Raw genomic sequence first — 22,126 nt, 5'->3', positions numbered from 1 at the left:
CTCCAACCGGCACTCCAACACCCAAACGCACTGTGCATGCTCCAACCGGCACTCCAACACCCAAACGCACTGTGCATGCTCCAACCTACACTCCAACACCCAAACGCACTGTGGATGCTCCAACTGGCACTCCAACACCCAAACGCACTGTGCATGCTCCAACCGGCACTCCAACACCCAAACGCACTGCGCATGCTCCAACTGGCACTCCAACACCCAAACGCACTGTGCATGCTCCAACTGGCACTCCAAAACCCAAACGCACTGTGCATGCTCTGGGAACTGTGCATGCTCACAACTAAAAAGATAGCCACGTCCAGCCAAAACGTATTCGGGACACCTCCGACACCTGCGGGGACCAAAAAAATGCGAACCTAACCGGGTAAGTAAACAAATAAAAAAACAATTTTGTCTCTTACAGTTGTGGAACTGCTCTGACGAAGACTGCAGGAAAGTACAGAAGTGTGAACACAGCTCAGACCATCAAATAAAAGTTTTCCCTTTCATCGACTCCATCTAGACATCTGTCTTGGAAAAGCGGCCTATGTATTAAAAAAACATCCCATCCTAGCCACATTCCCTTCACCTGCCTCTCATCAGGAAGATTTGAGAACGAGATCACACATCACCAAATTGAAGGAGAGATTCTTCCCCATGTTATCAGACTCCTCAACAAACCTCATACTCAAAAATTAATGTTGATTTTCCTTTGTTCTAATTGATCTCTCCCGATGTTACTCTGCGCTTAATTGCTGTACTATGGTTGACCAGATGGATTGTTTGCAAAGCAAACAATTTCAATGCGCATCTCAGTACAATAACGGTAATAACAATAAAATGGAACTTAAACAGTGATACCGGTAGATGATGAAATGTTGATGGTCGGAGGGATATAGGTCAGTTTTCCAAACTGTGTTCCGTGGAACCTGGGGTTTCGTGGAAGTGACAGGGAGTAATAATGTGATACTTGTTTTTCTTTAATTTACTTATTTCTACTGTCCCTAATTCAATTTGTTTCTGGGACAGCAACAAACTGTACACTCCAGCCCAACAAAAAATGTCATGGAGCTTGATGTCAGCAGCACAGTGCCTGTGCATCATTTTTAACCAATGAGAATCTTGTGGGAAGCTGGCGAAGGAGCTGGCCATATTTTAATGGATATTTCACATGTGCAATGTTACAAGCCATGGATAGAAAACAAAATACAGAAACCGACTTGATGCAGCTCCTGACAGAAATAGTCAATTATCTAATATTGTGCCCAACATTAAAAAGATCTCTGATGACAAAAAACAATTTAATTCCTCCCATTAAATGTAAATTAGAGCCAAAAATAATTTCAACTTGGAGAATGGTGTTTATTTACTTTCTTACTATACTTTTAAAAAAGTATATACCAGGTACTGAAAAACCTCACAAAGATAAGCGTATACAGAGCCGTTGTCATACCCACACTCCTGTTCGGCTCCGAATCATGGGTCCTCTACCGGCATCACCTACGGCTCCTAGATCGCTTCCACCAGTGTTATCTCCGCTCCATCCTCAACATTCATTGGAGCGCTTTCATCCCTAACGTCGAAGTACTCGAGATGGCAGAGGTCGACAGCATCGAGTCCACGCTGCTGAAGATCCAGCTGCGCTGGGTGGGTCACGTCTCCAGAATGGAGGACCATCGCCTTCCCAAGATCATGTTATATGGCGAGCTCTCCACTGGCCACCGTGACAGAGGTGCACCAAAGAAAAGGTACAAGGACTGCCTAAAGAAATCTCTTGGTGCCTGCCACATTGACCACCGCCAGTGGGCTGATATCGCCTCAAACCGTGCATCTTGGCACCTCACAGTTCGGCGGGCAGCAACCTCCTTTGAAGAAGACGGCAGAGCACACCTCACTGACAAAAGGTAAAGGAGGAAAAACCCAACACCCAACCCCAACCAACCAATTTTCCCCTGCAACCACTGCAACCGTGTCTGCCTGTCCCGCATCGGACTTGTCAGCCACAAACGTGCCTGCAGCTGACGTGGACATTTACCCCCTCCATAAATCTTCGTCCGCGAAGCCAAGCCAAAGAATACCAGGTATTGTAAATTGTACAAGATGATTAGAGTTCTGCCATTTACAAGTGCTCCCCAAAAGGGTTCTGTGAGCTAAAAAGTTTGGGAAACCCTGATATAGGGTTCTTGTACACAAGAAAATGAAACCTAACCTTCAGCTAAAACAGCTAGTTAGGAAGATGTATGGAATGTTGACCTCAGTACACATAGCAATAAACCTGAACTTAACGATGTGTAATTATCTCTCCACCACCAACACTTTCAATAATAAGGCCAGGCAAAAGCAGTAATTGAAGGAAATAGTGTTAGGATATTGTTAAAACTTAGGAGTAATGTCGACAGAGACCAAGTCTCAAATGTAGTTGTTAATCCTCACTTTCAAATGCAAAGAAAAATGTAACAAAATCAAGGAGGCATTGGAAATAGCAGTAGAGAAAATCTACAAAATAGATATGGTCTAATAATAATCCAAGATAGTTTATTCTGATTCCCTGAAACCATGTGAAGCATTGCACATTAGTTTAATCAGGTCAGGAGGTCAAATACTGAAGAACCAAGCTTAAAAATTAAAAAGTTTTAAAATTGCATTTTTTGTAAGTTGGTAGAGCCTTCATTAAATGGATTAAATTATTATATTCATGCCCTACAGTTTCAATTCATTCTAATTTACAACAATCAAAAATGTTTAGGCATAATAGGGAAACTTGGGAAGGTTGCAAGTTTAAATCCCTTGCTTTTTGACATAGTACTGGAACCTTTAGCTGCTGCTCTCTTGACAGTGTAGATAACTAGATGTGGAATTGAACATAAAGCAACTCTTTGAAGATAACTTATTGCTTTTTATTTCAAATCCTGAGGTTTCTATACCAAATATATTAACTTTGTTCGCCCAATTTAACCAGTATTTGGGTTGTAAATTAAATTTACATAAGAGTGAACCTTTTCTCTTAAAAGAACTTTTGTAAGCTATTCTAATTTCCCATTTAAATTAGTGAAAGATCAATTCCATATTTAGGAATTACAATTAGAAAAAGATATAGAAAGTTAGTGAAAGAGAATTTTTTGGTATTACTCAATAAGATTAAATTACTATTATCAGGATGGTCACCTGTATCTATTATAATGATGGGTCGTATTAATTCAATTAAAATGAACATTTTGCCTAAATTTCTATATCTTTTTCAAGCTTTACCAATTTTTATTCCTAAATCCTTTTTTACCTCATTAGATTCAGTTATTCATTCTTTCAAATGGCGGGGGAGAGGGGAAAAAAAAAAAAATCACAAAAAATAAAGCCCACCTTCAAAAGACTAAAAGGAATAGATTTTAGATTCTATTTCTGGCTATATCCATCCCATAGGATGATGATCGTTCCTTTCAGTCTGTTTGTGGGGTTTGATACAAGGATATCCCATTTCTCATAAAGGAACAGTGTGTGCATGAATGGATCTAGGCAAGTAGGGTAGCACAGGTTCAAACCCACCCTCTCAACATCCTCTCCAAGATCCAGCAGCATGGTGAGGACCAAGACGGCTGGGGGAAGTTCTGTTGCAGTGAATGTGGCCAAACTAAGCTTTAATGCAAGGGATGCCCTTCCCGCACTTCACAGGCATATTTTTGCTAGATGGTCGTTGACCCTACGAGAGAGAGAGGGTTCATCCATCCTTTGACAGGTCTAGTTTTTCATCCTGCAGGATGTCTAGCCACCCTCCTCACTGGGCAAGCCTGGTGGAGGATCTAGTTCAGTCGCTGACTATTAGTCAATTAATATACGTAATTCACTTTTATTATTATATTTGGATAAGACAGTGAATTGCCTTTCTTGGGTAGAAATGGAACTGAAGTTTTCAAAAAAAACTTCTATGTTGGCAATTTTAGGATTTTTTTTTAAACCATTTTTCTTTTCTAAATTGACATACAATTCATTAATGAGAAATAGGTTGAGAATGTGGGCCTCAATTTAGAAAATTCTTTGGGTTTAATAGTTTTTCTCTGGCTAATCCCATTTTAGATAATCATCTTTTTCAGCCGTCTCTGCTGGACATAGGTTTCAAGGAATGGTACAGATTAGGTACAGAGCCGTTGTCATACCCACACTCCTGTTCGGCTCCGAATCATGGGTCCTCTACCGGCACCACCTACGGCTCCTAGAACGCTTCCACCAGCGTTGTCTCCGCTCCATCCTCAACATCCATTGGAGCGCTCACACCCCTAACGTCGAGGTACTCGAGATGGCAGAGGTCGACAGCATCGAGTCCACGCTGCTGAAGATCCAGCTGCGCTGGATGGGTCACGTCTCCAGAATGGAGGACCATCGCCTTCCCAAGATCGTATTATATGGCGAGCTCTCCACTGGCCACCGTGACAGAGGTGCACCAAAGAAAAGGTACAAGGACTGCCTAAAGAAATCTCTTGGTGCCTGCCACATTGACCACCGCCAGTGGGCTGATAACGCCTCAAACCGTGCATCTTGGCGCCTCACAGTTTGGCGGGCAGCAGCCTCCTTTGAAGAAGACCGCAGAGCCCACCTCACTGACAAAAGGCAAAGGAGGAAAAACCCAACACCCAACCCCAACCAACCAATTTTCCCTTGCAACCGCTGCAATCGTGTCTGCCTGTCCCGCATCGGACTGGTCAGCCACAAACGAGCCTGCAGCTGACGTGGACTTTTTACCCCCTCCATAAATCTTCGTCCGCGAAGCCAAGCCAAAGAAAGAAGACAGATTAGGTATCCAGTTATAAGGATCTTTTTATTCGAGATAACTTTGCCTCTTTTGAACAATTATCAGCCAAATATAATCTTTCTTATAGACAATTTTTAAAAGATATTTATAAGTTCAGTCCAAAGCTTTCTGATTTTCCTCAAATCTCAAATACTAATATTCTGGATTCATTTTTTTTTTAAATATTCCCCCCCCCCACAGTGAACTAATATCTTATACAGTGGAACCCCAATTTAATGTGCTCCGATTTAACACAAATTCGGATGCAACGCGATGAGTCATTGGACCTCGATAAGTACAAGATATACACCACTTAACGTCCACGTTCTATTCTTGAGATGGGACATTAAATGAGCCAATTTTAAAAGAAACAGTACCAGGGATAGCCACCCTGTGGCACAGCAGATGTTTAGAAGTGGCGTGTCTAAATGATTAAGGTAAGTACAATCATGCTTATCTTGGTGGGGAATTCATCGCATTGATGAAAGTGCGTGTGTGTGTGTGTTGCCGCTTACAGAGTGGGGTGGTGCGCTTGTTGCTGTGAGCAGGGTGGGGTGGTGCACTTGTTGCTGCGAGCAGGGTGGGGTGGTGCGCTCGTTTGAAGAGCGGGGTGGGGTGGTGCGCTCGTTTGAAGAGCGGGGTGGGGTGGTGCGCTCGTTTGAAGAGCGGGGTGGGGTGGTGCGCTCGTTTGAAGAGCGGGGTGGGGTGGTGCGCTCGTTTGAAGAGCGGGGTGGGGTGGTGCGCTCGTTTGAAGAGCGGGGTGGGGTGGTGCGCTCGTTTGAAGAGCGGGGTGGGGTGGTGCGCTCGTTTGAAGAGCAGGGTGGGGTGGTGCGCTCGTTTGAAGAGCAGGGTGGGGTGGTGCGCTCGTTTGAAGAGCAGGGTGGGGTGGTGCGCTCGTTTGAAGAGCAGGGTGGGGTGGTGCGCTCGTTTGAAGAGCAGGGTGGGGTGGTGCGCTCGTTTGAAGAGCAGGGTGGGGTGGTGCGCTCGTTTGAAGAGCAGGGTGGGGTGGTGCGCTCGTTTGAAGAGCAGGGTGGGGTGGTGCGCTCGTTTGAAGAGCAGGGTGGGGTGGTGCGCTCGTTTGAAGAGCAGGGTGGGGTGGTGCGCTCGATTGAAGAGCAGGGTGGGGTGGTGCGCTCGTTTGAAGAGCAGGGTGGGGTGGTGCGCTCGTTTGAAGAGCAGGGTGGGGTGGTGCGCTCGTTTGAAGAGCAGGGTGGGGTGGTGCGCTCGTTTGAAGAGCAGGGTGGGGTGGTGCGCTCGTTTGAAGAGCAGGGTGGGGTGGTGCGCTCGTTTGAAGAGCAGGGTGGGGTGGTGCGCTCGTTTGAAGAGCAGGGTGGGGTGGTGCGCTCGTTTGAAGAGCAGGGTGGGGTGGTGCGCTCGTTTGAAGAGCAGGGTGGGGTGGTGCGCTCGTTTGAAGAGCAGGGTGGGGTGGTGCGCTCGTTTGAAGAGCAGGGTGGGGTGGTGCGCTCGTTTGAAGAGCAGGGTGGGGTGGTGCGCTCGTTTGAAGAGCAGGGTGGGGTGGTGCGCTCGTTTGAAGAGCAGGGTGGGGTGGTGCGCTCGTTTGAAGAGCAGGGTGGGGTGGTGCGCTCGTTTGAAGAGCAGGGTGGGGTGGTGCGCTCGTTTGAAGAGCAGGGTGGGGTGGTGCGCTCGTTTGAAGAGCAGGGTGGGGTGGTGCGCTCGTTTGAAGAGCAGGGTGGGGTGGTGCGCTCGTTTGAAGAGCAGGGTGGGGTGGTGCGCTCGTTTGAAGAGCAGGGTGGGGTGGTGCGCTCGTTTGAAGAGCAGGGTGGGGTGGTGCGCTCGTTTGAAGAGCAGGGTGGGGTGGTGCGCTCGTTTGAAGAGCAGGGTGGGGTGGTGCGCTCGTTTGAAGAGCAGGGTGGGGTGGTGCGCTCGTTTGAAGAGCAGGGTGGGGTGGTGCGCTCGTTTGAAGAGCAGGGTGGGGTGGTGCGTTCGTTTGAAGAGCAGGGTGGGGTGGTGCGCTCGTTTGAAGAGCAGGGTGGGGTGGTGCGCTCGTTTGAAGAGCAGGGTGGGGTGGTGCGCTCGTTTGAAGAGCAGGGTGGAGTGGTGCGCTCGTTTGAAGAGCAGGGTGGGGCGGTGTGCAAGGGTGTGTTGCCACAAACAGGGTGGGGTGGCGCGCGTGTTGCCGCGAGCAGGGTGGGGTGGCGCGCGTGTGTTGCCGCGAGCAGGGTGGGGTGGCGCGCGTGTGTTGCCGCGAGCAGGGTGGGGTGGCGCGCGTGTGTTGCCGCGAGCAGGGTGGGGTGGCGCGCGTGTGTTGCCGCGAGCAGGGTGGGGTGGCGCGCGTGTGTTGCCGCGAGCAGGGTGGGGTGGCGCGCGTGTGTTGCCGCGAGCAGGGTGGGGTGGCGCGCGTGTGTTGCCGCGAGCAGGGTGGGGTGGCGCGCGTGTGTTGCCGCGAGCAGGGTGGGGTGGCGCGCGTGTGTTGCCGCGAGCAGGGTGGGGTGGCGCGCGTGTGTTGCCGCGAGCAGGGTGGGGTGGCGCGCGTGTGTTGCCGCGAGCAGGGTGGGGTGGCGCGCGTGTGTTGCCGCGAGCAGGGTGGGGTGGCGCGCGTGTGTTGCCGCGAGCAGGGTGGGGTGGCGCGCGTGTGTTGCCGCGAGCAGGGTGGGGTGGCGCGCGTGTGTTGCCGCGAGCAGGGTGGGGTGGCGCGCGTGTGTTGCCGCGAGCAGGGTGGGGTGGCGCGCGTGTGTTGCCGCGAGCAGGGTGGGGTGGCGCGCGTGTGTTGCCGCGAGCAGGGTGGGGTGGCGCGCGTGTGTTGCCGCGAGCAGGGTGGGGTGGCGCGCGTGTGTTGCCGCGAGCAGGGTGGGGTGGCGCGCGTGTGTTGCCGCGAGCAGGGTGGGGTGGCGCGCGTGTGTTGCCGCGAGCAGGGTGGGGTGGCGCGCGTGTGTTGCCACGAGCAGGGTGGGGTGGCGCGCGTGTGTTGCCGCGAGCAGGGTGGGGTGGCGCGCGTGTGTTGCCGCGAGCAGGGTGGGGTGGCGCGCGTGTGTTGCCGCGAGCAGGGTGGGGTGGCGCGCGTGTGTTGCCTCGAGCAGGGTGGGGTGGCGCGCGTGTGTTGCCGCGAGCAGGGTGGGGTGGCGCGCGTGTGTTGCCGCGAGCAGGGTGGGGTGGCGCGCGTGTGTTGCCGCGAGCAGGGTGGGGTGGCGCGCGTGTGTTGCCGTGAGCAGGGTGGGGTGGCGCGCGTGTGTTGCCGCGAGCACGGTGGGGTGGCGCGCGTGTGTTGCCGCGAGCAGGGTGGGGTGGCGCGCGTGTGTGTGTTGCTACAAGCAGGGTGGGGTGGTGTGCGCATGTGCGTTGCTGCAAGCAGGGTGGGGTGGTGTGCGTGTTGCCGCGAACAGGACAGGGTGGTGTGTGTGAGAGCGTTACTGCAAACAGGGCAGGGTGGTGTGCGTGAGAGCGTTGCCGCAAACAATGCAGGGTGGTGTGCGTGAGAGCGTTGCCATGAACAGGGCGGGGTGGTGTGCGTGAGTGTTGCCGCGAACAGGGTGGGGTGGTGTGCGTGAGTGTTGCCGCGAGCAGGTTGGGGTGGTGTGCGTGAGTGTTGCCGCGAGCAGGGTGGGGTGGTGTGCGTGAGTGTTGCCGCGAGCAGGTTGGGGTGGTGTGCGTGTGTTACCGCGAGCAGGGTGGGGTGGCGCGCGTGTGTTGCCGCGAGCAGGGTGGGGTGGCGCGCGCGTGTGTGTTGCTACAAGCAGGGTGGGGTGGTGTGCGCATGTGCGTTGCTGCAAGCAGGGTGGGGTGGTGTGCGTGTTGCCGCGAACAGGACAGGGTGGTGTGTGTGAGAGCGTTACTGCAAACAGGGCAGGGTGGTGTGCGTGAGAGCGTTGCCGCAAACAATGCAGGGTGGTGTGCGTGAGAGCGTTGCCATGAACAGGGCGGGGTGGTGTGCGTGAGTGTTGCCGCGAACAGGGTGGGGTGGTGTGCGTGAGTGTTGCCGCGAGCAGGTTGGGGTGGTGTGCGTGAGTGTTGCCGCGAGCAGGGTGGGGTGGTGTGCGTGAGTGTTGCCGCGAGCAGGTTGGGGTGGTTCGTGAGCGTCACTGTGAACAGGGTGGGGCGGTGTGCGTGTGGCCATGAACATGGTGTGGTGGTGTGCACACGTGTTACTGCGAACAGGGTTTATCCATGCAGAATTCAGATTTATCAACTTGCTATAACGTCCACCCCACTCTAAACTAACGTGGACTATTTCAGACACTTCTTTTCCTTTTCTAGGTCTCTCTGTCCCCATCTCAAAAGACGAGCCAAAAAGTGGCATTTGCTACAAATGCACCAACTCCTACAATTACCTAGACTGGTCTCCAGTAAGAATGCTATCCCTGACTCACAATTTCTCCACTTCCACTCTTCAAGAGGATGTCTTCCATTCCAGATATATGAAAGGCCTTTTTCAAGCATCACAGATTTCCATCCATTATTGTGGTTTATAGAGCCATCACCTGCAATTCCTCAGTATCTCGGAGTTCCACCCTTACTGTAAAGGTTAAAACCTTGTGTTTTTGATTTTTGTTAATTTTATGACTATCCCTTTAAGAATAAATTGTTTTTGTAGTGTTTCTATAGTTACTATGACATCATGTGTTGTAATATACAGGCGAATGGAAAGCTTGCATTCAGTCTTCAATGAACCATGGAGCAAGCATCGAAATACTTTTCTTTGAATTCAACGAGAATGTTGACAGGATTTCAGGGTCTGAGTTACAGGGAATGGTTGTGCAGACTGGGGCTTTTTTCTCTGGAGCGTAGAAGATTGAGAGGGGACTTGATCGAGGTGTTTAAGATTTTAAAAGGGACAGACAGAGTAAACGTGGATAGGCTTTTTCAATTAAGAAAGGGGGAGATTCAAACTAGAGGACATGGTTTAAGATTGAAGGGGGAAAATTATAAGGGGAACATGAGGGGAAATTTCTTTACGCAGAGGGTGGTAGGGATGTGGAATGAGCTTCCGGCAGACGTGGTCGAGGCGGGATCATTGGTTACATTTAAGGAAAGACTGGATCGTTACATGGATAGGAGGGGACTAGAGGGGTATGGACCGGGTGCTGGTCAGTGGGACTAGGAGGGTGGGGATTTGCTACGGCGTGGACTAGTGGGGCCGAACTGGCCTGTTCTGTGCTGTAAGTGGTTATATGGTTATATATGGTTATATCGTCTCTTTTATCATATTAATCATTGTATTTATCTCAATCATCTTATATTGTTGTCTTTAAATATAGCCAATGCTTTTTTTACTCAAGTTATGCAAATCTTGACACAAAGTTATGCAAAATTTTAAAAAATCAACTAATTAAAAGCTACTGAAAATACAAAGTGTTTATTGAGTGATAAGATAGTAATTCTGAATATCGTCAATTACATTTCTGTGAAAATGACATGTTTTGAAATTGGGAAATATAAGAGATCATAAAGTGTCATCTACACTTACCACTTTCCCTTCCAAACAGAATAGGGCAGTGCTCCTCTAGGCCTCACTTTTCATCCATCAACCTCTGCACATTATCCTACCAACTACAATTTGACTTCACCACCAGACAAGTCCTCACCTCTACATCAGTGAGGCCAAACTCTGCGTGGAGACCATTTTGCAGAGCATCTCCATTTAATCTGTAACAGTCATCCTGTATTCCCGGTTGCCATTTCAATTCCCCTTCCCTCTCCTGTACTTGTCTTTCCTGGACCTTCTCCATTGCCAGTATGAAAACCATTGTGAACTGGAGGCATACCATCTCATATCCCACCTGGGAAGTAGCTTCTGATCTTCCTCATCCCATTTTATTTTGACCCTTTCCCACTCACCCATCTCTCTACCCCAATCTCAATCTCCTCATTTTGATTTCATCCCCATCATCCCACTAGATTCTCCTACTCTATTCCCATCACCCCATCAAGTCAATTTAAAAAAAATACCATTCTCCTATCATATCCCAGCACTAGCAACTTTTGTCTTCTAATTAACCACTCCATCCTGTATAACTCATCTTCCTCCACCTGTCCCCTGTGTTTTCTTTGGCTCTCTCCCTTTGTCTGGCCTCTGCCTGTCATGTTTCACCTCCACCTGGTTTACCAATCCCATCCTCTTCTTACTGGCTTGAACTATATTTCGCCAGCCTCAATAAAGGGCCTTGGCTCGAAACATCAGCCATTTTTAAAAATTCTCATATGCAGTTGAGAAACTCAGCAGGTCATGCAGCATCTATAGCAAATAAAGGGTAAACTGTGTTTCAGGCCTGGGCCCTTCATCAAGGTACAAGCAAAAATCAGGGAGGCACCTGAATAAAAAGGTTGGGGGGGGTGTGGAACAGGAAAAGGCAGGGGGAGGTGAACAGGCTAATAAGGTGGATAGAGAGAAAAAAAAATGAGAACACCGACATGCCAATATATGGCCTCAAGCACTGCCAAACTGCTGTGTGTAAATTGGAGTCACCACACTTTATATTCCATCTGGACATTCTCCAACCAGATGGCATTAACATCAACATCCAATTTCAGTTCAACCCCTCTCCCGAGTCTCTCTCCCTATTCTTGCTTCCCTTCCTGCTGCTTCCCACCACCTGCCCTCTAGTTACCCTCCCCCCCATTATTTCTCAGTTTTTGTTCTCTTCTCTTTAGATGCTGCATGGGTTTCTGAGTTTCTCCAGCACATTTGTTTATTGCACTTAATCCCAGTGTCTGGGGACTTTCTTGATTAACAACCATTCTTTAACTCCCTCTGATAATGCTTGGCCTATTGAGTTCCTCCAACAGTGTGCTCAGTTTCAGATTCCAGCATCTGTATCCTCGGTCTTCCCCCAACTTTGAAACATTCTCGACTTTTCCCTTACCCCCAGACTCTTTTGGTGCCAGACATGATCCTGCTCAAATTACCAAGTATTCCAAATAAATGCCATTTAAGTACAAATTCAATGAAATGGTTGACAGAATATTAAATGTAAACAATGTTCAAGGAATAATTAGAAGTACCACATCAATCAGAAATCACCCTGTTGCCTCTCCTGCACATTATGGGTTCATGCAGTTTCTCACTCTCCCCTCTCCAACCTAACCAGGCAGAGTAGCCTTAGAGATGAGACTAAAAGGAGGGGAAGAGAGAAATAAAGTTATACTTAGGTGGGTAACTGTGCAATTTATAATTATAGCCACAAAGCAGAGAATGGCTGGGAAGTAAATACAAACTTGGAATAAAGATTTTTTTTATTAAAAGTTCCTGTTTCACTTTGGGGGTTGGTGCAGACTACAAACATTCAGTTTTCACAACATTCACAGATAAGTGGCACCATCAAGTATTGATTGTAAACAAAAGTTGAATTCTTTGGAAGAAGACTAAAGAACAATGGTTGTTTATACAGGACAACAGATGGGACACTTTTTGAGTCATGGGGTTGGGACACTTAAAGAAACAGGTTTGGGTACTGATCAGCCAGCCATCTGATAAACCGAAGTGAAATGACTGTGTGGAAATGGACATTTCTGCTGATTCCCTTTGTCAGGGGAATTAATGAACCACTGTGACCATTTTAATTGACCCATATCTGGGTAAAGGAAACAGGAGAGTTACTGCATTGGCACATGACCATTGTAATGATCATTTCAACTGACCCCTGCCTGTTTGAGGTCATCATAGAGGTCACGTTTCATTTCCCCTGCACAAGAAAAAGGGGAGCCGTGATAATAATTCATATGAAAGGACATTTCTCTGGAAGCAACTCGACAAGGATTCACAAGTTTTCGGCAGTCTGATCACTCAGTCTCTCACCTCCTTTGCAATTACTTTTGAGCACAGTTTAAAAGTTCTGAGTTTCAACACAGGATTTCTAAATTAACTTTCCAGAATTGTGCCCAAGCTGTAATGGTTTGGGTAATCCACTGGCATACCCAAGTATATTCATGCATAGTTGGGTAGATTTAAGTAAGATATTATATTAGTAGTTATTAATAAATATATTGTTTCAAAAATAACAGCCTCTTAGTGAATTTCTATTGCTGCTGGTCTGCAATGCAAAAGTTTTCATATTTTTTTCTTGTTTACAGCATGGTAGAAGCCGACTCCAGCCATTTAAACCAGTGCCACCCAATTACACCCAAATTAACCTACATTATGAAGGGTGTGAGGCAACTGGAACACCGAGGAAAACCCATACAAACACGGGGAGAACGTACAAACTCCTTACACACAACGCCCGATACAAACCCAAGTTGCTGGCACTGTAACAGCATCGCGCGAACTGTCAAATTTAATAGATACAAGTTTCATCAACCAAAAAAATGTAGTATTCACTAATTGGGTTTATCCTGCAAGAACAACTGAAATTGATGTGAAGAAAAGACGCATCGTAGCTCCTCAACTCACCAGAAGTTGCCACAGACTCATTTCCTCCATAGTCATCCTCTATCTCTGTGCTGCTGCCACTCTCTTCTGATTCGCTGAGATCAGTACTGGAATCTTCACTGCTCACCTCATCTTCTCCGTACTGTGCTAGCCCATCCATTACGCTGCGCTGTTGCCTATTAACCCGAAAGTAATTATCCAGAGCTCCAGACCTACAATTTGAAGAAGTACAATGTTACATGTAAATTTTGTTCACAGTCAAACATCAGAATAGCGGAAGCAAACGTCAACCAATACAAATCCAAATCTTGTTCCATTAATTAAATAAGGGAGGATTTTTCTCAAAGCCTTCTTGAAGCTCGAAAGGCCTTGGTCACCACCAGGCAGGTTGGGTATTGACATCAGCTCCAGGCATAGCTCTTTGCCAACAGAAAGATTCTTCTCCAGTAGAAGTTAACAAAATAAAGAAATGAAGTTGGAAAGCCAATTTAGAGAAGTGTGCTTCCACAAAAGCAGTTGAGCAATAAAAGTTGGTTGCAAAATAAAACAATAAGTGGACTAATCCATTATTGGAGGACAAGGAAACTTTGCACTGCATATTCCAGTGGCTACACAAGAACCAGTTAATGATGAGGTATACAAAAACTGAAATTTAGCAGACAAACAAGATGACCAAATTCTAATCCAACATGGGCCGAAATGGCCTGTAACCATGCTGCATGCTTGTAGTGAAGTAGTGGATTATGCTGACTGCTTGCTATTGGTTATGACTATAGATTGGCTCCACCCTACTGGTATAACAGATGGTGCAACTTATCCCACTGGTCAGTAGAGGTGGCTTCTTCTGTAATAAAAGCCAATAGAATGATACAAGTCTGGTCCTTGCTTATGGCATATCAATTTTATTAACAGAAGAAGCCACCTCTACTGACCAGTGGGATAAGTTGCACCATCTGTTATACCAGTAGGGTGGAGCCAATCTATAATCATAACCAATAGCAAGCAGTCAGCATATTACATCACTACAATGTTAAATTTAAAAGTTTTACAACACAGTAGATTGCCAGAATTGATCAGAAGTACAGAATAAGATCAAGAGTACAAGATACAAAAAAATACTGGCAGAAATTAATCCAAAGAAAAAATAAATCATAGATATTAGATTACCTGGATGAAACTGATCTCTGGGAAGCACTTGATTGATGGCGATTATGCCTCCTTAACAGTCTACGTTGGCGACCAGATCGCTGCCCAATTGAAAAATGCTGGGCTACTGTTCTCAATGCCCCTTGAAGTTCCTCAGTCACTAATGCTCCACGAGGAGCACTTGGAGCCAAGGGCAGCTCTCTCAGCTCCACACGATCAGCAACATTATCAGGGCTGGATCCAGTAGAACGTGAAGCTGAGTCATGGAATAAGACGGCTTCTTCCTCCAGCTGCATAACCATATCTATTATTTCTTGAGCCATTACTACGAAAGAGATGAACAATTAGTGGCAAAGTGAAAAAAACAGTTATTTTAAAGACTCCCAAAGAAGGAAACAGCAAGTGTACTAAACTAAAAACATTGATCTAATGAGAGTTCAACACCACAAAATACAGAGGGCCCAGGAACAAAGAAGTTTCTTTCAGCTGTCCAGTGGCCCTGTATGGGTTTTAACCACCTGTGGAACAAGGCCAGTGTTCAGTCCATTCCCAAAATGGCAGCAAGTATGTTAAGCAGCCAAGACCATTAGGGTCGCAGGATCTGGGAGAACACCATGAAGAAGCCTGGGGTAAGATTGGACAGCAGTAGACCAGTAAGGGGCTTGGCAGAACAGGACTCACACCAGGCCATGGGCTGATGGAGAATGACTTGTGGAAACCAGGAATCAGGACTGGGATGCGTGAGGGTCGCGATGACAAGCAGGTTTCCTAAAGGGCCCAGGGTGTTGACAGTTTCCTAATTGTATCAAGCTAGCATGCTGGAACATCAGAACCATGCTAGACAAGGCTGACAGCCACCGACCTGAACGTCGGACTGCCCTCATTGCACATGAACTCCTCAGACTTGACATCGACATAGCCGCTCTCAGTGAAGTCCGCCTGGCAGATGTAGGCAGCCTCCAAGAACGCGGCGCGGGCTACACACTCTACTGGTCTGGCAAGCCTTCGGATGAACGACGCCTATCTGGTGTAGGCTTCATGGTGAAGAGCTTCATTGCCTCCAAACTCGAAAACCTTCCGACAGGCCTCTCGGACCGAATCATGTCCATGCGACTCCCACTTCAAAACAAGCGTCACATCACCCTCATCAGTGTCTATGCTCCAACCCTCCAGGCGGAACCAGCAGAAAATAACAAGTTCTACACCGACCTGCGCAACCTCATCCAACGTACCCCTACAGCCGACAAGGTTGTCATCCTGGGCGACTTCAACGCTCGTGTCGGCAAAGACTCAGAAACCTGGCCAGGAATCCTGGGCAAGCATGGCGTCGGCAAGTGCAACGACAATGGGCGCCTCCTGTTGGAGCTCTGCGCAGAACAGCGGCTTGTCATTACAAATACCCTTTTTCAGCACAGGGACAGCCTTAAGACCACCTGGATGCATCCCCGATCCAAACACTGGCACCTCCTGGACTACATCCTGGTGCGAGAAAGTGACAAACAAGATGTGCTCCACACCAGGGTCATGCCTAGCGCGGAATGCCACACTGACCACCGGCTGGTTCGCTGCAAGCTCAACATTCACTTCAAGCCAAAGCCCAGGAACAATAAAGCCCCCAGAAAGAGGTTCAATGTTGGAAAACTGCAGTCAGACGAAGCGAGAGGAAACTTCCAGGCAAACCTCAAAGCAAAGCTCGACGTTGCAACCCGCCTAACGGACCCGTCCCCTGAAACCCTCTGGGATCAGTTGAAGACTACCATACTGCAATCCACTGAAGAGGTACTGGGCTTCTCCTCCAGGAAAAACAAGGACTGGTTCGACGAAAACAGCCAGGAAATCCAGGAGCTGCTGGCAAAGAAGCGAGCTGCCCACCAGGCTCACCTTAAAAAGCCGTCCTGTCCAGAGAAGAAATAAGCCTTCCGTCGCGCATGCAGCCATCTTCAGCGCAAACTCCGGGAGATCCAAAATGAGTGGTGGACTAGCCTCGCCAAACGAACACAGCTCAGCGCGGACATTGGTGACTTCAGGGGTTTCTACGAGGCTCTAAAGGCTGTGTACGGCCCCTCACCCCAAGTCCAAAGCCCGCTGCGCAGCTCAGACGGCAAAGTCCTCCTCAGCGACAAGATCTCCATCCTCAACCGATGGTCAGAACACTTCCAATCTCTTTTCAGTGCCAACCGCTCAGTCCAAGATTCCGCCCTGCTCCAGCTCCCTCAACAGCCCCTAAGGCTAGAGCTGGATGAGGTTCCCACCCTGGATGAGACATATAAGGCAATCGAACAACTGAAAAGTGGCAAAGCAGCAGGTATGGATGGAATCCCCCCAGAAGTCTGGAAGGCTGGCGGCAAAACTCTGCATGCCAAACTGCATGAGTTTTTCAAGCTTTGTTGGGACCAAGGTAAACTGCCTCAGGATCTTCGTGATGCCACCATCATCACCCTGTACAAAAACAAAGGCGAGAAATCAGACTGCTCAAACTACAGGGGAATCACGTTGCTCTCCATTGCAGGCAAAATTTTCGCTAGGATTCTACTAAATAGAATAATACCTAGTGTCGCCGAGAATATTCTCCCAGAATCACAGTGCGGCTTTCGCGCAAACAGAGGAACCACTGACATGGTCTTTGCCCTCAGACAGCTCCAAGAAAAGTGCAGAGAACAAAACAAAGGACTCTACATCACCTTTGTTGACCTCACCAAAGCCTTCGACACCGTGAGCAGGAAAGGGCTTTGGCAAATACTAGAGCGCATCGGATGTCCTCCAAAGTTCCTCAACATGATTATCCAACTGCACGAAAACCAACAAGGTCGGGTCAGATACAGCAATGAGCTCTCTGAACCCTTCTCCATTAACAATGGCGTGAAGCAAGGCTGTGTTCTCGCACCAACCCTCTTTTCAATCTTCTTCAGCATGATGCTGAACCAAGCCATGAAAGACCCCAACAATGAAGACGCTGTTTACATCCGGTACCGCACGGATGGCAGTCTCTTCAATCTGAGGCGCCTGCAAGCTCACACCAAGACACAAGAGAAACTTGTCCGTGAACTACTCTTTGCAGATGATGCCGCTTTAGTTGCCCATTCAGAGCCAGCTCTTCAGCGCTTGACGTCCTGCTTTGCGGAAACTGCCAAAATGTTTGGCCTGGAAGTCAGCCTGAAGAAAACTGAGGTCCTCCATCAACCAGCTCCCCACCATGACTACCAGCCCCCCCACATCTCCATCGGGCACACAAAACTCAAAACGGTCAACCAGTTTACCTATCTCGGCTGCACCATTTCATCAGATGCAAGGATCGACAATGAGATAGACAACAGACTCGCCAAGGCAAATAGTGCCTTTGGAAGACTACACAAAAGAGTCTGGAAAAACAACCAACTGAAAAACCTCACAAAGATAAGCGTATACAGAGCCGTTGTCATACCCACACTCCTGTTCGGCTCCGAATCATGGGTCCTCTACCGGCACCACCTACGGCTCCTAGAACGCTTCCACCAGCGTTGTCTCCGCTCCATCCTCAACATCCATTGGAGCGCTTGCACCCCAAACGTCGAAGTACTCGAGATGGCAGAGGTCGACAGCATCGAGTCCACGCTGCTGAAGATCCAGCTGTGCTGGATGGGTCACATCTCCAGAATGGAGGACCATCGCCTTCCCAAGATCGTATTATATGGCGAGCTCTCCACTGGCCACCGTGACAGAGGTGCACCAAAGAAAAGGTACAAGGACTGCCTAAAGAAATCTCTTGGTGCCTGCCACATTGACCACCGCCAGTGGGCTGATAACGCCTCAAACCGCGCATCTTGGCGCCTCACAGTTTGGCGGGCAGCAGCCTCCTTTGAAGAAGACCGCAGAGCCCACCTCACTGACAAAAGGCAAAGGAGGAAAAACCCAACACCCAACCCCAACCAACCAATTTTCCCTTGCAACCGCTGCAATCGTGTCTGCCTGTCCCGCATCGGACTTGTCAGCCACAAACGAGCCTGCAGCTGACGTGGACTTTTTACCCCCTCCATAAATCTTCGTCCGCGAAGCCAAGCCAAAGAAAGAAGAATTGTATCAGGAGTTAGGAACAAGGGCCAAGGGTGAATTGGATGCCTGGAACAGACAGGAGGCTGTGCAGCTCTGAGGGCTACAGGATGGTAGGAAGCAGTGGCATCAGAGAAAGTGGCAGGATCACAGACATTTGATGTTTCCAAAGGGGCTCTCTTTTTCACCACTTTCCCCCTTCTTGGTAGGTTCTTTCATGCACTTCTTCATGAGAAGTAGTAGCAATTTTGTGTATTGACATACATGACAATAGGTGAACCTTGAAGAGGGCAACACACAAAGGGAGAAGCGATGAGGGGGGGGTGTGGAGATATCAAGAATTGGGGAAGAAATAAAAGGCTAAACTGTTGGAGAAATAAAGAAGGGGGGGGGACATTAAAGAAGCCAGAGCAAAGAAGAAAAAAAATCATCTGTGGGAAAAAAAAGGTTGGAAACATCAGGTCAGGTAGTATGGATGGAAAGAGAAAAACTCGTTAAACACCATAAAAAGTAGGAGATGGGAAAGAAAGGAGGTAACAAAAAAGAGAGAAGGGGGCTTGGGTGAATAGAAGAGCAGGAGAAAAAAACTTGTGGTGGAGCGGAGGAAGAGGAGAGCAGAACACAGCCAGGAGCAGGGAGAGAGGGAGGGACGCTGCCACGGGCATGAGGATGCGCACAAGGGGTTGACGTGCAGCCGATCCGGTCACCGCTGGGGCTCGCTCGTCCGCCAAGCCCTGGCCGGGAGGCCTCGCTTGCCTCTTGATTCCAACTGCATTCGAACGCGGCCCGACTCAACCGTCCGCCATGGGGCTCGGCCAAGGCCTTAAGCGCGGGGAGAGCAGGGCTCCTTGCTCGGAGCCTTCCCCCTTCCACGCGTCACATCTCCTCTCCCCCCTCCCCAGAAGGCGAATGCCACACTCCAAGCCCGAACGGCCACCACCCAAGAGCCTGCAACTCACCCCGTTCGCTTCCAACTGAAAAATGCGCGCTGTTCACAGGATCGCTCGCAGACTCCCGTGAGTTCCACGAAGAGCCAATCAGCAGGCGAGAACACCTGCCAATCAGCAGGCACTGCCCAATCACACATATGATCGGCGAGTCGCTCAATGGCATTTGCTCCTCAGAGGATGACGATGAGGACGGTTTCCTCCGGACCCTTTGGGTCGGGAAATTTTGGCCTCCAGGATGGGTCACGTGTGTGAATTTCTAGCCAAAACTGAATGACCTGACTGAGTGTGACTGCGACCCAACTCCTTATCCCTCTCAATTCTTCTTTGGGTTCAAAAATCTATTGCACAGAGGGAAGACTACTCTGGTGACTACCAGGGTGGAGGTTGGCGGGAGGGGGGACACATCTGTCCCACATACAGCAGTACAGAGAGCAACTTTCAAGGGTTCTTCCCTGTCATCAAGAGGGAGCGCATGGGAGAAGTCACGTGATGGAGTAGTGGCTGGTAGGGGAATTCCAGCCCTCTCCAGAAAAGTAAAAAAAATGTAGAGAAAAAACAAAGTCACTAACACAAAAACCATAACAAATTGAAAGTGAAAGTGTGGAGAAAATGGCAGCAAAGAAAGAAAAGAAGAAGGAAGGACGTCGGAAGAGGAAGGTGAAGGCCTTACTGGGTCGAGGAAGCCCGCCGTGGAGAGAGAAGCCCGCTCCCTGAGGTCAGTGGAAACCCCGAACTCAGGTCTACAAAGATGGCTCACGGAGCCAAGCAAAAGTGCGCAACTGCGCATGCGCGAATCCTCGCGCATGTGCGAAGCACAAGACATAAACAACACCGACGGGAGGGGGGACCAGCTGAGGAGTAAATCTCCACAGCCGAAACAGACAAGTATAACACCACAGCAAGACTCTCAACAGGAAAACATAGAAAATAACAGGAACAAGAAGGAAGAAAATAAAAATAGGAAATCAAAGAAACAACAGATGACCAACTCAGAGGAAGAAGACCAACACCAAGACACTTTTAATAAAAATAAGAAGAACAAAACTACCCAACAAAATAAAATAAACCCAACAAGAAAATCAGAAGAGACAGAGGTAAAAGACACAGATCCTGGAGTGGACTCAGAAGAAGAGGAGGGAGAACACAGAGAAATGGAAGATGAAGGGAAGGGCAAGTACATGGATATTTTTTTTTAAAGAATATATGGAAACAGTAAAAGAATGGCAGACACAAGAATTCAGTGAAATAAAAAGAAGAATAAAAAGTACAGAAGAAAAAGTGAATAGATTAGAGATGATCATGACAGAAATAGGAAAAAGAGTAGACAAGGTGGAAGAACGAGAAACAGCCATAGAAATGGAGGTAGATGACTTAAAAAAGAAATTAGAAGAATCTGATAAAAAAGTTAAAGAAACACAGGAGCTGTTAGCTCAGAAGATAGATATAATGGAAAGCTATAATAGAAGAAACAATATAAAGATAGTGGGCCTTAAGGAAGATGAAGGCGGCAAGAATATGAGAGAATTTATAAAAGAATGGATCCCCAGGGTCCTAGGAAGACCAGAATTACAGGAAGAAATGGAAATAGAAAGGGCACACAGAACATTAGCCCCTAAACCACAACCACAACAAAAACCAAGATCCATTCTAGTAAAATTCCTAAGATATACAACAAGAGAAAATATATTGGAGAAGGCAATGAAAAAAATAAGAGAAGACAAAAATGACTGGAATACAAGGGTCAAAATATTTTTTTCTATCCAGATATAAGTTTTGAACTCCTGAAGAAGAGGAAGGAGTTTAATGAAGCAAAAACTACCCTATGGAAAAAAGGTTATAAATTTATGTTAAAATACCCACCGGTACTTAAAATAGTTATCCCGGGGCAGCAAAGCAAACTATTCTCGGATCCGGAAAAAGCACAAAAATTTGCAGAACTACAAAACAGACAGAGAGATGGAGAGATGTAACAAGAACAAAAATGACAACAAACTATATATATATATAAAAAAATAAGAGTATAAGTAAGAACTAAGAAGGGAAAGAAAGGGAAGAAAGGAAGTAAGGAGGGAATTAAGAGAGTGACCTTTGTTATATATGAAGATTAAAATCTTTTCTGGGGGGGGCTGGGTGAGGAAGAATAACAGTCACTGCGAAATCAGTTGACGCTTGCGAGCGGATTCGCAAATCCAAATGGAGAGGGGAGATGTGGTTGCCCGACAAGGGACAAAGGGCAACTCAGAAAGGGGAGGGACTATTGGGGTTAAAGGAATTTTAGATATGAGAATAGTGGAAATATTTTATGTTTTAGAAATGTTGTGTTATAATGTGTTCAAAAAAAGAAAGCAGAAATGGATAAGAAGGGAAGGTGGTGATGAGGAAACGGAAAGGAAAGATAAACAAAGTATGAAATGACTATGTTGAACTATATGACTTAAATATTAATGGAATACATAACCAAATCAAAAGGAAGAAACTGTTAAATTTTCTGAAAAAAGAAAAAAATTGATATAGCATTCGTACAAAAAACACATCAAAGTGAAGTGGAACTCAAGAAATTAAAGAGAGATTGGATAGGACATGTAACAGCAGCATCATATAATTCAAAAGCCAGGGGAGTAGCTATATTAATCAATAAAAATGTTCCAATCAAAATAGAAGAGGAAATAATAGATCCAGTAGGGAGATATGTAATGATAAAATGTCAGATATATTCAGAATTTTGGAAGTTACTCAATGTATACTCACCTAGAGAAGAAGTTCAAAAATTTATCCAAGATATCTTTTTGAAGATAGCAGATACGCAAGGGAACATACTAATAGGAGGGGATTTTAACCTTAATTTGGACTCAAACATGGATAAAACTGGAAAAAAAACTAACAGAAAGAACTAAGTAACCAAAT

The 22,126-nt window shown here is 47.6% G+C and overlaps 1 protein-coding gene across 2 annotated transcripts in view; it reads right to left on the bottom strand.

Moving 5' to 3' along the window:
* Positions 1-19,756, bottom strand: part of rfwd3 (ring finger and WD repeat domain 3) — a 53,755-nt gene extending 33,999 nt beyond the window's left edge. The window contains exons 1-3 of one of the 2 annotated variants that reach the window (XM_069901157.1): positions 19,232-19,756; positions 14,268-14,571; positions 13,122-13,312 (exon numbers count right to left, since the gene is read on the bottom strand). In XM_069901157.1, coding sequence (XP_069757258.1) covers positions 13,122-13,312; positions 14,268-14,571; positions 19,232-19,385 — 649 coding nt within the window. In that variant the 5' untranslated portion in view covers positions 19,386-19,756. Of the gene's footprint in view, positions 1-13,121; positions 13,313-14,267; positions 14,572-18,949; positions 19,181-19,231 lie in introns of those variants that run through there. The other variant, XM_069901158.1, reaches the window with a different exon arrangement.
* Between the last annotated feature and the right edge of the window lie 2,370 nt (positions 19,757-22,126).

The sequence above is a fragment of the Narcine bancroftii genome, chromosome 10 (assembly GCF_036971445.1).
Source record: "Narcine bancroftii isolate sNarBan1 chromosome 10, sNarBan1.hap1, whole genome shotgun sequence".
Classification (NCBI taxonomy): Eukaryota; Metazoa; Chordata; class Chondrichthyes; order Torpediniformes; family Narcinidae; genus Narcine; species Narcine bancroftii.
Note: the sequence above shows the minus strand (reverse complement) of the source record. Positions and strands in the feature narration are given on the sequence as shown.